This window comes from Gavialis gangeticus, unplaced genomic scaffold (genome assembly GCF_001723915.1).
Source record: "Gavialis gangeticus isolate Ggan-Ray unplaced genomic scaffold, GavGan_comp1, whole genome shotgun sequence".
NCBI classification, from domain to species: domain Eukaryota; kingdom Metazoa; phylum Chordata; order Crocodylia; family Gavialidae; genus Gavialis; species Gavialis gangeticus.
The window spans coordinates 31,938,823-31,953,296 of NW_017729030.1; the positions used below are offsets into that span (position 1 = coordinate 31,938,823).

General features: G+C 39.7%; 1 protein-coding gene across 4 annotated transcripts in view; it reads left to right on the forward strand.

Annotated features, from left to right (window-relative positions):
* The window catches only part of JADE1 (jade family PHD finger 1), an 82,562-nt gene extending 72,434 nt beyond the window's left edge, over window positions 1–10,128 (forward strand). For 2 of the 4 annotated variants that reach the window (XM_019522088.1, XM_019522089.1), the window contains exons 10-11: window positions 3,136–3,253; window positions 6,292–10,128. In XM_019522088.1, coding sequence (XP_019377633.1) covers window positions 3,136–3,253; window positions 6,292–7,193 — 1,020 coding nt within the window. In that variant the 3' untranslated portion in view covers window positions 7,194–10,128. Of the gene's footprint in view, window positions 1–265; window positions 1,278–2,578; window positions 2,767–3,135; window positions 3,254–6,291 lie in introns of those variants that run through there. The other 2 variants (XR_002098445.1, XM_019522090.1) reach the window with 2 other exon arrangements.
* The last annotated feature ends 4,346 nt before the right edge of the window (window positions 10,129–14,474 follow it).

Here is a 14,474-nt window from a genome sequence, read left to right on the forward strand (position 1 = left end):
TGTAAAAAAAAAAAAAAAAAATCAAGCAATACAGAGGCTGATGAACAATAAATAATTTGGTTACAATTTTAATCCCTGCAGCATCCCCAGTAGGGATGATGATCTGCTTGCAAATATGATGGTGCTTGGAAATGTGGGAGGAAGAAATCATAAACATAGAATTAATTATCCTAAGGAAAGGCCTGAGCCTAGCAGAGAACGGACAGTGGACTTTAAAAGTTCAGATTCCAGTTGACTTGGAAAAATAATAGGTAAATTCCCACAGATAGACAAAGGAAAAGGAGGGCTGGCTGTTCCATTGAGACAGAAATTGGAGCCTTACCAACAAGTCACTTTAACACAATGGAAAGATAGAAAGAACTGTAAAAGGCCAATGTGTAAGCCAGAAAGCCAAAGAGATGCATACAAGAAATGCAAGGTAGGGTTTGCCCTTAGTATGAATATAAGGGATTAACATAAATATGTAGGAGCAAAATCGAGAAAGCAAAGATAAAAAATGTTAGACGTCAAAGACCTGGTTCTACAGATATGTAGAAAGCTAAATCAGAGACACTGAGTGCTTTGAGCTTGCTGCCTAGTGGAAAAGGTGAGTCATTAATGAAAGAAGGTGGAACTGCTCAATGCCTATTTTGCATCAGTCTTCACTACTGACATCTGCAAATGTTAATAAAAATATAGAAGGGGGAAGGAAGGGCTGGGAATCATAAAGATAGTGGCCTTCAGAGAACTTTTGACAACTTTGAATGAATTTAAGTGAACAAACCCAAGGCGAATTGTAGAACTAACTGAAGAAATCTTGCCAATGTTTGCAAAATCTTAGATGAGAGGCAAAGTTGAGTAGACTGGGGAAAGGCTAATACTGTGTCCATTTTTAAAACGGAAGAAAAGGAGGACCCAAGGATTTGGAGACCAGTTAGCCTGATGTGAATATCTGATAAATTCCTAGAGCCAGTTTACAGTACAACCTCATTATAACGAACCCTGTTTATGACAAATCTGTGCCTTAAAAAATCCCAACAGTAGAAAACATTTTAAAAGTAGTATTATGCAGGAAATTAACTAACCTTGTTATAGGAGACGTTGTTTTCTAATGAACTTTTCTCCCAGTCACATGGAATTTCATACAAAACAGTCAGTTTGTAAAATCTTGGAAGAGGAAGAGGTGATCGCTAGAAGTTAGCCTGGATTTGTTACGAACAAATCATACCAAACCAGTGAGTAACAGGAATGAGTTTTAACAGAATATACCTGTATTTCAGTAGAGTTTATTATACAGTTACACAACATTTTCTTGAGTAAGCTGGAGGAATGTGAGCTAGATAGGATTGCCAGTACGCATGGACGAACAACTGCATGAATAACTGCAAACAGAATACCTGTCAATATATCAGTGTTTGGATAGGCAGGAGGCCTTGAGTGAGGTTTCACAGGGTTCTGTTCTTGTTCAACTTCAAACAAGCTTTTACTAATCATTTGGATGCAACAGTGGATGGTATGCCTGTCAGATTAGCAGGTAACACAGAATTGGAAGGAGTTGCCAACACTTTTGCGAGCAGGGTTAAGAGTCAAAGAATCTTGATACGTTGTGGAACAGAAGTGTGGGGAGCAAAATGCAGTTCAACAAAGACGAGTTTAAAAAGTTGCCCATTGGAACGTAAAACAAATAGAGAATAAGGGAAAGTAAAACTGCTGGGAAAGATCTGAGGGTTATGGTGTATCAAAAGCTCAATCTGCGTGAGCAATGTGATAATGTCACAGAAAAAAGTAAATATGGTTTTGGGTGCATAACAGCCAGTGTAGGTAAGAGATGGGACATGACGGTGCTACTTCATTCAGTGTGGGTTGGATCTTACCTGAAATAATTGTATCCAGTTTTGGGCATAATAAGATGGATGTAGAGAAACTGGAGAGAATCTAGAGGCCAGCAGCGAAGTTATATAAAGAAAGGTTGAAAGATTCAGGTGTGTTTAGTTTAGAGAGAAGGGGAGACATGAAGGCTGTCTGAAAGAAGATGGAATTTTTTTTTTTTGTTGCCATAGAGGGCAGGACATGAACTACCAAAGCAAATTTAAATTTACAGCAGAGCAGATTTAGATAAATTCTCAGGAAAATCTTTCTGACTAAGAACCGAATGGTAGGGGAACAAGCTGCTTTGGGAATTTGTGGAATCTTCTTTGGAGGTTTTTAAGAAGAGGCTGCATAGGTATCATCTGCCTGGAATAGTTTGGGAAGAGGGAACCTGTGTATCTGTGCAGGGGTTTGGACTAGATGACTCCTGAAGGTCCCTTCCAAATCTGTGATGAATCATATTTATCTTTGTGCTACATCTGTCATGGGGTAGCATACACAAATCTAATGCATTGACTATTGACCCACGTGGAAGACTCATGAAAGACAACATATAGTACCTTAGTTCTCCAAATTTTGGTCCTGCAAGCCGTAAAGCATCATTTGCAAGTTTATTTTAATAATTGAGTAGAGGAGTTTGGAGGGATGGTCCTCAACAAACTCTCACTTTTCACTTTATTTGTACCCCACAACATCAAGGACCTAATGTTGATGTCCTTCCTCTATGCAGGCATGTTTCAGTGCTTCCCTGAACATTAGGGAGGTCACTTGAGCGACACAATGCCTCTACAGCTTGCTGGCTCAGGGAACAAGGAGCAAATTGGTTCCTGCATTCTGATCCTTCAGGCCAGCTTGGAGCAATTTATAGTTGGGTTTTTCTGAGAATTTCCAGTCTCTCTCGCTTTTTGTATATATTATGTGAGTATTTATAGCTACGCTATTACCTTATTGTGGGCTTTTCATAGTCCTGCCAAGTTTTTGACAAATTACTCTACCAGTGATTGGGTCTTACAGATTCATGACTGAAGCTTCCAAGTACCTTTGTGACAGCTAGGCTTTACCCAAGTTTATTAACACTGTGAATCTAAAAAGTTTGATTAAAAATAGTTAGAATGTTAACAGTCTTGTGTTTACAATAAATCCCTGTGCATGCACAGGTTGTTTCTCTTTAACTTTTTTTAAATGGGATTTTACTAATTATTATTTCTTTTTACTTGCAACTCATGTGAATAACATAACAATTTAGCTTTTATAAAACTCAATGATAGCATGATTTGTGTTTTCTAGGTTCGTAATCTGACTTACATGGTGACCCGAAGGGAAAAGATTAAAAGATCTGTTTGCAAAGTGCAAGAACAGATATTCAATTTCTACGCAAAGCTTGTGGAGCATGAAAGAGTGTCAGGTATGTTTCACTATTACATCTTAGCACAGAATAATAAGCACAGTCATCAGATGATTTAATCAGAATATAATGCCTAATCTGAAGTGCAGTGAGAAATGGCTTATTTGTCTTACATTCTTATGCAGTCCCCTTTGCATCAGGAGACTGGAGGCAAAGATCATTCAAACCAGGAGAAGAACCCAAAATCCATTATATTGTAAAGCAGGGGTGTTAAACATATGGTGCATGGGCCAGATGGCCTGTGGAGCTGCTCCACCTTGCCCTTGGGCTACTGGCAGGCCAGAATATGTACGGGTGGCATTGGCAGAGGTGAGACTGCTGCTGAATCCCAGACCCCATTGGACATGACTGTTGGTGGCAGGGAGGTGAGCAAGGGCTGTGCCAACACACTCCAGCTTACCTTGTGGCTTCTTGCACCACAAATGCTGTGACAAGCAGCTGCTTGACCTGCAGCCCTTTCCTCTGCTGCCTCAGTTGCTGGCTCCACTGCAACTGCCGCTTGTTCTGCTGTTGCTATGGTTGCAGTTTGCCCTGTGGATTCAGCTTATAAGGAGCCCCAGGGTCCTGTTCCAGCCCAGGGCATGGGTGAGTTTGATGCCCCTGTTCTAAAGCTTCAGATGTAAATTCCGGTGGCAACACTCTTAAAGAAGGTCACATTAGAATTGCTGTAGACACAGATAGCGAAGTGGGCCTGGACTAATCAGCTATGAGGGATGGCATGGCTCTAAGCAAAGAATGGGTTGAAAAATTGTTCCTCCTTAACTTACTTTCTAATTCTTTGAAATTGGTATGATGAATATGTTTTCCATGCTTAATGGTAGGGACTATTACTCATTATGTCAGTATAGTGCCCAACACGGTGAAGTCCAAACAAGTTTGGTAGATGCCTTGGCACTACAAATACTTATTACTAATAACAGCTCTTAGGCCTTGGCCCATGGTGTAGTGCACAGGTGTCATTACACCCTACACTGGTATAGGCGCATCTGTCAAAAGAAGGTCAAGGACTCAGTTGACAAGGAGAATCTCTTCTTTGGGCCTACAAGTGTCCAGTGTGAAGCTCATTGGTTTAGGAGTATTTAAAAACTATGTACTATTGCTGTTAATGATCATGATCTTTTGTGAAACCATTTGACTAAATCAGCGTTTCCTGACCGGTGTGCCGTGGCACACTTGTGTGCCATCAGGCACGTCCAGGTGTGCTGCTGGTTTTGGGATGGAGCCACCCCCCCCGCTTGTTGCTGCTGAGAACACAGACAGACAGGTAGTGTGGCTCTAGCCAGGCAGGGAGGCATGGCTGCAGCCCAAAATGCCATCTGGCTGGTTGTGCACCACCCCTCCCCGTCAGTGTCCGACTGACTGTGCAGCACCCCACCCCTCCACCCCCCGGTCGGTGTCTGGCTGGCTGCGTGGCACCACCTCTTCTCCCCCCACTCTGCATCCGCTGTACCGCAGTGCTTTTTTATTTAGGTAAGTGTGCGGTGGGGTGAAAACGGTTGAGAAATGTTTGACTAAATCATTGTAACCCAGGGACTTAATTTTATCTAGTTTTTTATTTAGTCCCTCCAACATTGCTTTTTTCATCATCAGACTCATTGTTTCCCTACACAGGCAGTTTATTCATTTTGATGTGTTTATGTTGGTCTTTTTTACAACGGGAGAGAAGACGTTTAAAAAAATACAAAGAAAATATGCTGCCAAAACAGCAAATAAAGTCAGTACGGACACAGCCATGGGTGTAATACTTCATATGCTTTAAATTCCTATTTCTTTTTAAATTGAGTAGATTTCAAGTGGATGAGGCCCCTTTAAAGAAGTTAAGAAGAAAATGAGCTATTTGTTCAAAAAAACCCACCACAGTTCTTAAACAGATTTTCATTTAATTTTATTTGTTGTTTACCCTTTAGTGATTATGGATTATTTCCCAAATTCTTTGGCTTAGATCACAAAAGTAAAATTCTAGCTCTCTGCATATCATGTTTTGTTAGTGTAACAACGTTCTGTATGGATTTGTATTCATATTTTTTATAACTTGACATTTTATTATCTGTAGTAAGAGGAAAATTGCATTCCAGTACCCTGCACTAGCTTGTCAGAAACCTTTTCTCTTCCCTGTTAAACTTTTTGTAAAATATCATCAGAAGGGACTTGGGAGTTGGACCTAAGGATGCTGCTGTGAGTTGCCAAGGGAAAGGCAAGTTCCCATTACTTCTAATGTAGTTCATAGGTACAGCCTGGAACTGAATCAGTCTGTAAGCCACAGAGTGGTCTGAAGTGGCATGAAGAAAAGTGCCACAAAGTGATTTTTAAAAATCACAGCTATTCCTATTCACTTATGCCTCACTGACCATTGTCCCTTCTCATGCCAGAAAAAAAATTGCATTGAATAGGTGAATTCTATTATTGTTAAAGGAATTAGGCATTAGTCAGATGAAGAGATTGTACTGTCATAATCAATTGGGACAATAAAACATAAATTCTTTGTTAGTTTTTTTCCCCATCTAGGTTTTTTCCTAAGGAGTTTAATATCTTAGTTCAATGGAGACCAACCTTTTTGGCAGGCATGCCACAAATTTACCCGACACCTCCCCCAGTGCCACTCCCATCCCTTCCCCTGCCCAAAAGCTACTCTGCTTTCTGCTCCCTACCATATGCTGCTGTGCTGCCTATCTCCTCCCTGATCTGCTGTGTGCCACACATAGAGGCTGCCCATGTCACTTGTGGCACCTGTGCTGCAGGTTGGCCACCCCTGTCTTAGTTCATGTGTTTGTGGATAGTGTGGAAATTGCAACTGACTAGAAGTAGAACGATAGAAGGATTACTGAAGCTTGATTGGTATCACTTGCTGTATGTTGAACAAAAACACCGAATATACCATGCCACATTGAATAGATTTTGGAACCAAATTCTGGTCAGACTGCAGAATAAGTCTCAGGAAGAGTAAAAGTCAAGAGGATATAAAGGATGTCAAACTCAAAGTTTATCAGAGAGTAATAACTTGTTTTGGTTAAATTGAAGTAATTTTTGTGTTATTTTAGGTGTGCCTTCCTCTTCCTCCCGAGTGGAAAACATGGTTTTGTTCAACAGTCCACCTTTGGGTCCTGATGCTCCCAAGATAGAAGATTTGAAATGGCACTCTGCTTTCTTCAGGAAGCGAATGGGCACTTCTCTGAGTCAGTCATTGAAAAAGTCACATAAGAGAGACCGAATAAGGAATAGCTCTGGGAGTGACAGCAAATCCCTGCTCAAGCACCCCAGCCAAAGGGAAGGTGTTTCCAATCCAGGTAGCTTTTTAAATTTTGAAAAGACCTTTACAGAAGCACGAATTGTATCAGCACAACAGAAAAATGGGATAGTTATGCCAGACCACAGGAAAAGAAGAGACAGTCGTTCCCATTGCGAGGTACTAAAGGAGGAACTGAAGGAAAAGCCTTCGAAACACAACCACAAGCCACTGAGACTCACGGAACTGTCTCAGAGACAGACAGAAAACAAACGGTCTGTGAACCACGCCAGTGGTAGGTCTGCACCCGGCCCGCGGAGGGATATAGTGCCTAAATGCAATGGATCCCTCATCAAAATAAACTATAACCAGACTGTAGTTAAAGTGCCTACTACGCCCACGAGCCCGGTGAAAAACTGGGGCGGATTCCGAATTCCAAAGAAGGGGGAGAGACAACAGCAGGGAGAGATCCAGGAGGAGACCTGCCGCCAGAACTCTAACTATCCGTACTTGGGCATGGGCAGAGTTTCGCCTAAGGACAGGGCGAAAACCAAACTAAAGACGGACAGCGAGAATGATGGGTATGTCCCTGATGCTGAAATGAGTGACTCAGAAACTGAAGTGGCTGAGAAAAAGTGCAGACAGCAAAGACTTAGTCCAAACAGCACTATCAGCAGGAGGACAGACATTATTAGGAGAAGCATCCTGGCCTCCTGACTGGACAGTAAGAAACATTGTCAGCGTCATGGTCAGTAGAGTCACTGCCTGCAAGCCAACTCCACATTATTTATTGGCGTAAGGACGAAGGGGGAATTCTTAGAGATGACTGCAGACTGACGATTTGATAACCTGTTATTCCTGAGCTGTATAAATTTGTTTACATGCACTTAAAACTGGTCTCGTCCCCTTCTCCACATCCATTTCTGTGAGAAATTTGAACCTTATTTGTAATTTTCTTGAGGAAGCAGAGAAAACGACGTCACTACTAAAATAGAGCCTGTGATGGAACACTAAAAGATTTCACTAAACACTTTGGAAGGGGGTAGTTTCCATCTGTCCCTATTTAGCTGAACAGCACTGATAAGATTTTGTTTCTCTTCCCTGCCTCCCAAAAAAGCACAAGCTTTTAATTTAACTAGTGTGTCCTAAATCATATATGGTTATTTAACCATTCTGCACTGCTAAACCCATTACAAATAGTCACTTTTCTTGGACTGTGATAAGTCTTTAAATCCTATTTGTTTGCAGAATGTTTTTGTTGTATTGAGTGTATATGGCAGCTCTAAGCCTTCCAAAACTCCAGTGAGTTCACATGTAAGTACATGCAGCAAGTAGTCAGTTTTAACCATGAGTACTGGAGAAGAACGAAGGGACAGTTGAGAGCTGTAGCTGCCTGCTGATGCAACGTAACAGTATGAGAATACTCAGATTGAGCCTGGAGAAAACTTCTAAGCTTTTCTGATCTGGTGTAGTTTCTGTTTCAGTTCTGATTTCATCCTGAAAGTAGTTTATCCGGTTCTGAGAAGAGGGACAGGTTTATGGCCTCATGTACCTTGTGGAACAATCCACGAAGCAGCTTTAGCGTTAATCACGTGTCCTGAAATCATGACAATTCAAGTGGGAATGATAATTTTAAGGCACTAGTCAGCAGGATTTCCCAAAGAACCACTTATGCACTAATGGTTTGTATTGGGAAATCCAGGCTTCTGACACTAAAGGTTACTTTAAAAATGGACATAGGAATATATATTTTTAAATAGAATAAAATGAAAAGGCAATACATTTGTGATTAGCTCTTTACATTCAACCAAGAAAATAAAATAATTTCATTCTATTCTGGATTAGATTTGATGGAAGAGGGAGCTCACGTTCTGATTACGTACCTTTTTTTAAAAGAATAGTTGCAAATGGCAATAACTAGTGAGTAAGCTATCAGCAATAATAACATTAACAGTTCTTGAAGAGACTGTTTTGTTCTTGCATTGAGTAGAGTGCATATGTATTATAACAATGGTTAGTTATAGGAGCCTGTGATTTTTGGAATTCCGTATAGATGCAAGTCAGGCATGAACAAGATAAAAGGAAGTTTAAGCAGTAGCAATGTGTTACAGAAATATGGGCATATGGAAGAACACCCATTTTCCTCCCAAACCTATTGCTATCAGTATTCCTTTACATAATGCATTTTAATGTTAACCCCTTTCCACTTAGGTGGGGAAGAATTTTGATATTTTAAATAAAGGAATATTAGAACTCTGCCATTAAGTTCAAGTCTTCCAGAAGATTCGACACAAAAAGGATTGATGTCCTGTCTTGCTATGCAAGTATCAAATAATTAAACACATCAACAGAATTTATCCCCTGTTACCCCTTTTACTTTTTAAACCTAAAGTAAGTCTTAACCTTTTGACAATAAGATAGTCCTGGGAAGGGGAGATGTTGGTATGGTGGAGAGGTATTTTGTTAAAACTTGCTGCTTCTGAGAAACCAGATTATCCTCTTCATTTTGGGTGGATTAACTCACCATTGCATATATCAAATAGGTAACAGTGAACCTAAGTCACACACGTATTCAATCTCGGGGTGAGTAAAAATCATAAGAGTTCATTTGATTAAAAAGCATAGGCTTTTTCCTGGTCATAAGGAAAAGAGGGAAGTTGATTTCCACCGTTGATTTCACTTTCAAGTACAGCACCATTTCCAGATGAGGGCTAAGTTAGTTACTGTAAAGAGCTTGTGATGTAGGGAATTGTTTGTCAAGCCATAGAAAGAATAAAGTAAATTTGATTCTAAGTAAACATTTAACCTCACACCATTTTGAAAGAGGTACCCAATTCATTTGCACTATTATGAATGCTAGCGTTGTGCAGAAAAAAAAAATGCCTTATCTGTTTTGTTCCCCACACATTTAGGTTAATAAGCTTTCTAATGTTCCAAGATATGCTGAACCAAAAACAAAACAAAACAAAAAAAGCGCTTTTTCCCATCCCCCTAATTGCAAAATGCTATAAGGTAAGATAATTGCTGTATGAACAGAAGTATAAGTTTCATGCCATGCTTAGTGCTCAGCAGGAAAGGAGTCATAAGTACAGCAGTGACAACTCAGACCCATCCCTTGTGTTTTATTGGTATGGAACATTTGCTAATATTTTTTTTAAGCTTTACCTTTCCTTGTGCAGATTGACCAAGAAATCTGTTTGATAATAATTGGTGTTTTACGTCAAAATGTAGGCTAGTTAAACTTTTGTAAAGTTGCCTGGAATGCCATTTGTTAGGTTATAAACACACAAATCTAAATGAAGGGTTATACGTGTCATGTGTACAAATATTAATTATTTTAAAAATTTGAAAAAAAATGTCATTACATTTGTAAAACCTTGTACAGAGGATTTTTCACTATGTGCCTAGCTTTGGTGTCCATTCAGCTAAAATAAAAAGGTGCATGAAGAGAAACAGATAGAATCAGAAATTAAAAAGTATATGTAGAGATGACTATTTTATATTACATGGCCCAATCCTGTATTTATTTTCCCCCTTTTTTGAAGTATTTATAAAAACCTAGTTGAAGACAGCTGTATTTTTTGTTAAAATATTTAGTAGAATTGTGCCTTTTTGTCTGTATGTGAATAAATGCTGTACATTTTGCAATACACTTGCAGCGTTTTGAAATCTGCACTTACCTATTCTGGTTTGGTTGTCATTATCATATCTGAACGTCTTTCAAGATTAAAAGTAGTGAGTGTCCTGATCTTCCAAGTGATATTCCTGCGGTTAGCTTCAGGCACCCCATGGCTCCTGAAGGTAGTTAATTTGAGATAATCCTGTGGTTAGCTTCAGGTAATCCCATTTGCTTCATTCTGACGACTTGCGTGCTTTAAAAGTGCATTTGCAGAATTGGGGCTTTTGGGACCAGCAGCTACCAAGTTAGACTCACTGGTTTATTATGTTCACTAAAATATTTAGTATGCACAAATACTGTGTCGTGTCTATGAATTGTTTCTATGTAGTGTACATGTCCATCATGGTAGAATTATAATATTACCTCAGTGCTTGCCCAATGTTCCTTTTTACTCAGAACATTAGTAGCAGTTCAACAACTCGCAGGCAGCTGATAAGGACACAGGATCAAGATGGAAGATCATTCATTCTTAGATTGGTTCTGCAGTACCAACAGTAATGAAACATTTTAGTCATTAAGGTAAGAGGCTGTGATTCACTCATTGGTTTGCAGTTACGTAAACGAATATTTTCATTGAAATCAAGGGAAACACTTATGCGAGCATCTGCTCAGCAGCAGAGACTGTGCTGTACTGTAAGCAGCTGTGACTGGTAGACAAATACAGTTGTTTTTAGTCAGAACTATCAAAAGTGCACTTTGAACTCTAAGGCCTGGATCCTCTACCATTTAATAGACATTGTAATGCAATCCTATTGCTTCAGTCCTTGACAGCTGTTTAAAGCTAAAGGTGGGTGCATGGTCCTTCTTGCTACTTATTGCAACTTACCTATAGGGCTAAAATGAAAGGGTGTCACATAAGGAAATTCATTAACAGTTTGCCATGGACCTAAGTAGGGTCATACTTAGAAACAGATTCCACATAATATATGGGATAAAATATGGCTCTAAATCAATTGTTCTTAACCTTATTAGACCCTTCATTAAGACTCAAAGTACCCCTTGTTAGATCTGAAGCACCCTCAGAAAAGGCTGGCTTTTAGCTTCTCTTGTTTTTTGGCTATGGGAAAATAGTAGAGCAATTTTTCTGTTGCAGAGACCACAGAAACACCACAACAGGTCAGAGTATCTTTGAAACCATGGATTTCTATTTGAAATGTCTGGGTTTAATCTAGTGAACCATGCATAGGTATTTCCACAGCTAACAATGCTAGTATTTTATGGCACCCTCAACCTTACAGCACCCCAGGGTGCCTCAGTGCTTCAGTTGAGAATCATTGCTCTGAATTTTTATCCTCTTATTACACATGTGCAGGGCAAGTATAAGTCTTCACAGAAATTTGATTAAAAAGTTTTGAATGAAGTCTGTAGAAGGCAGTAATAACATTGTGATAAATGTAAATTAAGGAGAGGGCCTATATTTTTATAAGTGCATCTATGGAAGCTGCTGTATTTGAAATGGCATGTATCTGTGGACCTCTCAGTGGTGGATTCATTAGTCGTCTTGTTTGTTGTGCATCCAGTCTACCCTTTCTATATGGTCTGCTCCCAATATTCTGCACAGGCCACTGCTTCTGGTGTTTGTGTTGCCAAATCTTGTGGGGTGCATTGTGGCGCTACAGGGCATTTCAGGTGATGATCCATGGTTTGCTTCTGACAAAATGTTGGTTGGTTGTGTAGAGGCCCCATGATTTCATGAGAAAGTTGCCAAGACTCGCTCTCAATTCATTCAGGCTCTGCCGAGTGTGCCATTTGTAATTGGAACTAAATGCTAACTCCTCACTGGGGGTAATTCCTTGCCAGCTGCATTTAGCAGCTTTGTCACCTAATTTCTCCCATTCATTTTGCCAGAGGGTAGTTCTGACTGATTCTGGTGATGTGGTCAATGGTATGGTAGAGGACAAAAAAAGGCTATTTCTCAATGAGAAATGATTGGGCATTGGTTGATATCCATATAGCAGATGGCAGTCATCTGATTCTTGTACTTGCTGCTCAACATCACCTGCTACTTTCCTCCTGAGATACAGTATATAGGCAGGGAACAGGGGTGGGTTTTAGGCAGCCTGTTATAATTCTGCATGCATCATTTGAGTTGGTGTTGATATATTTACTGTGACTTACCACCCTGAAGTCATGCAGGCATATTCAGCCACACTGAAACAAAAGTGCTAAGGCAGTAGTGTGTAGGGTGGATGGATGTGCTCCCTACTTGGAATCTGCAAGCTTACACAGAATATCGTTTCATGTGGCTTGGCTTTGGTATTTAATATGTACTTTTTGTAACCAAGTGTACAGTCCAATGTTACCCCTTAGTAAACCAGGTGTTTCTGACGTTCCAGACTCTGGCCACCCCAGGTGACATTCAAGTGTTGTTCCACATCCAGGTTTCTCAGATGAAAAGCACAGATTTGAGTTTTGCTAGGGTTGGGTTTGAGATTAATTGTTTAGGTAGTAATCTATTCATTAGTTCACCAATCCAACAGCAGGCTGAGACAGTGGCATCATGCTGTGTGTAGAAACATTCTTCTGCTTCTCCAGTGGGGAAGACAGTGGCTATTGTCCATTGTTCAAAGCCTCATGGCAACACAATACCTGTGTCAGGGACATATGCACAGCAGCTAGATGAACCATGTAATCTCTGTGGTGAAAAATGATTTACCAACTTGCAGTTGCTATAAAAAAAATTCCAAGGCCAAATATGAAGAAAATCCATCTCCTAATACTATACCAGCATGCATATTGATATAAATTATTTATTATTATTAAATTAATATTAAGTCTGCAGTATTAATAGACTAAGCTCCTCAGCGAAGACAGCTCTTTGCTTTACACAACAGCAATTATGGTGGGTACTTAACATCGTGCCTCCTTAACTCTACTTGCCTGTGTGTATGCATTGTAATAATCTTTCAGTTTAGAGCATATTAAACTATTGCAGATGATAAAGTTCCAGGAAAAAATGTTTTTTAATCAATATTTGGCAAAATAGTTTATATTCACATATAGTGAAATCCAGTTTATTAGTCAGTGGGATAACTCATCACTGTGGTGTTGTTAGTCATGCACCAAGTATTTGCCAGGGTCCTATTGGTTTCCATGCAAAATGCTTTGGCTAATTCGTCATCTATTAAGTATAATTCATTATTTCCAAATATACATGCATACTGTATCACAATGGAATTCACTTCCTGATAAGTAGCTATGTGTAAAGATACTGACCCATGCCCTGTCAAGTCAGCTGATGCTTACGAGGCATTAGATACTCAAGATTTTCTATTGTCAACAAGACACAGGCAATCAACCATTCCTTATAGTAGAATTATTTTCTATTTTGTTGATGGGTACAGATAAGTACAATCATAGCAAAAAATCTTTGCTCATTTTTCTCCATCATAATCATGTAATTTTACATAACTACAAACATTAAGAGTATTTGTTACAGTAGTGTAAGAGTGATGTTGTACCAACAATGGTCCAGAAATTATGTGAGAGGCAAGGAATTCCCACAATTTACACTTGGAATTTTTATACTGTATTTTTCTTACTTGACTTAACTGTCAAAAGCATCCTTTACTATGTCTCAATGCATCATGGAAAGTATGCATCACGAAAAGTTGAAAAGGGCTAACTACTGATAATTAATCACTCCTACATAGCTAGTCATCATTGCCAACCCCTTTGGGGTGAAGAATTTCTTGAAAAATCCTTTTGGAGTGAAGATTCTCTTTGTATTCTCCAAGAGAAATCACATAACTGGAGTCTTTCATTATGTCATCCACATGCACGTGCCATGGTGGGTGCAGATGCACCTCCTGCACTTAAGATTTGTGACTTCATGCCCTAGCCGGTACCCTGCCCTTTCCCTCTCAGGTTCTATACCGGAGGCATAAAGTTTGGGGCATACCTCCAACTTCTCACTCGTCTTTCAGCAACACAATCCCAGAATGTCTGGGGGCTCGGAGGAAGAGAGATGGAGGGCAGGATGCATCATGCATATGGACAACAGGTCTGGAAGAATTCCGGTTACTTTAAGTAAATAACTTTTTTTTCCAAGTGATTTGTCCATATGTACATTTTACTGCGGGTGTCTCAAATCAGCATCCAGTCTAAACAGATGCCGAAGCTTGGAATCAAAAGGAAATAGCTGACTGCAGGATCACTTTCCAAAATGTAGAGTCTAATCTGGAAGCTTCAGGAGTAGCACAGGTTTTGTGAATGTGTAAACAGAGCTCCAGGTAGAAGTCCTACAGATGCCTGGAATGGAGAAATTCTGGAGAGGGATAAAGTTATGGCCTGAAGTCTGGTGTTCATGTTTTACAGTC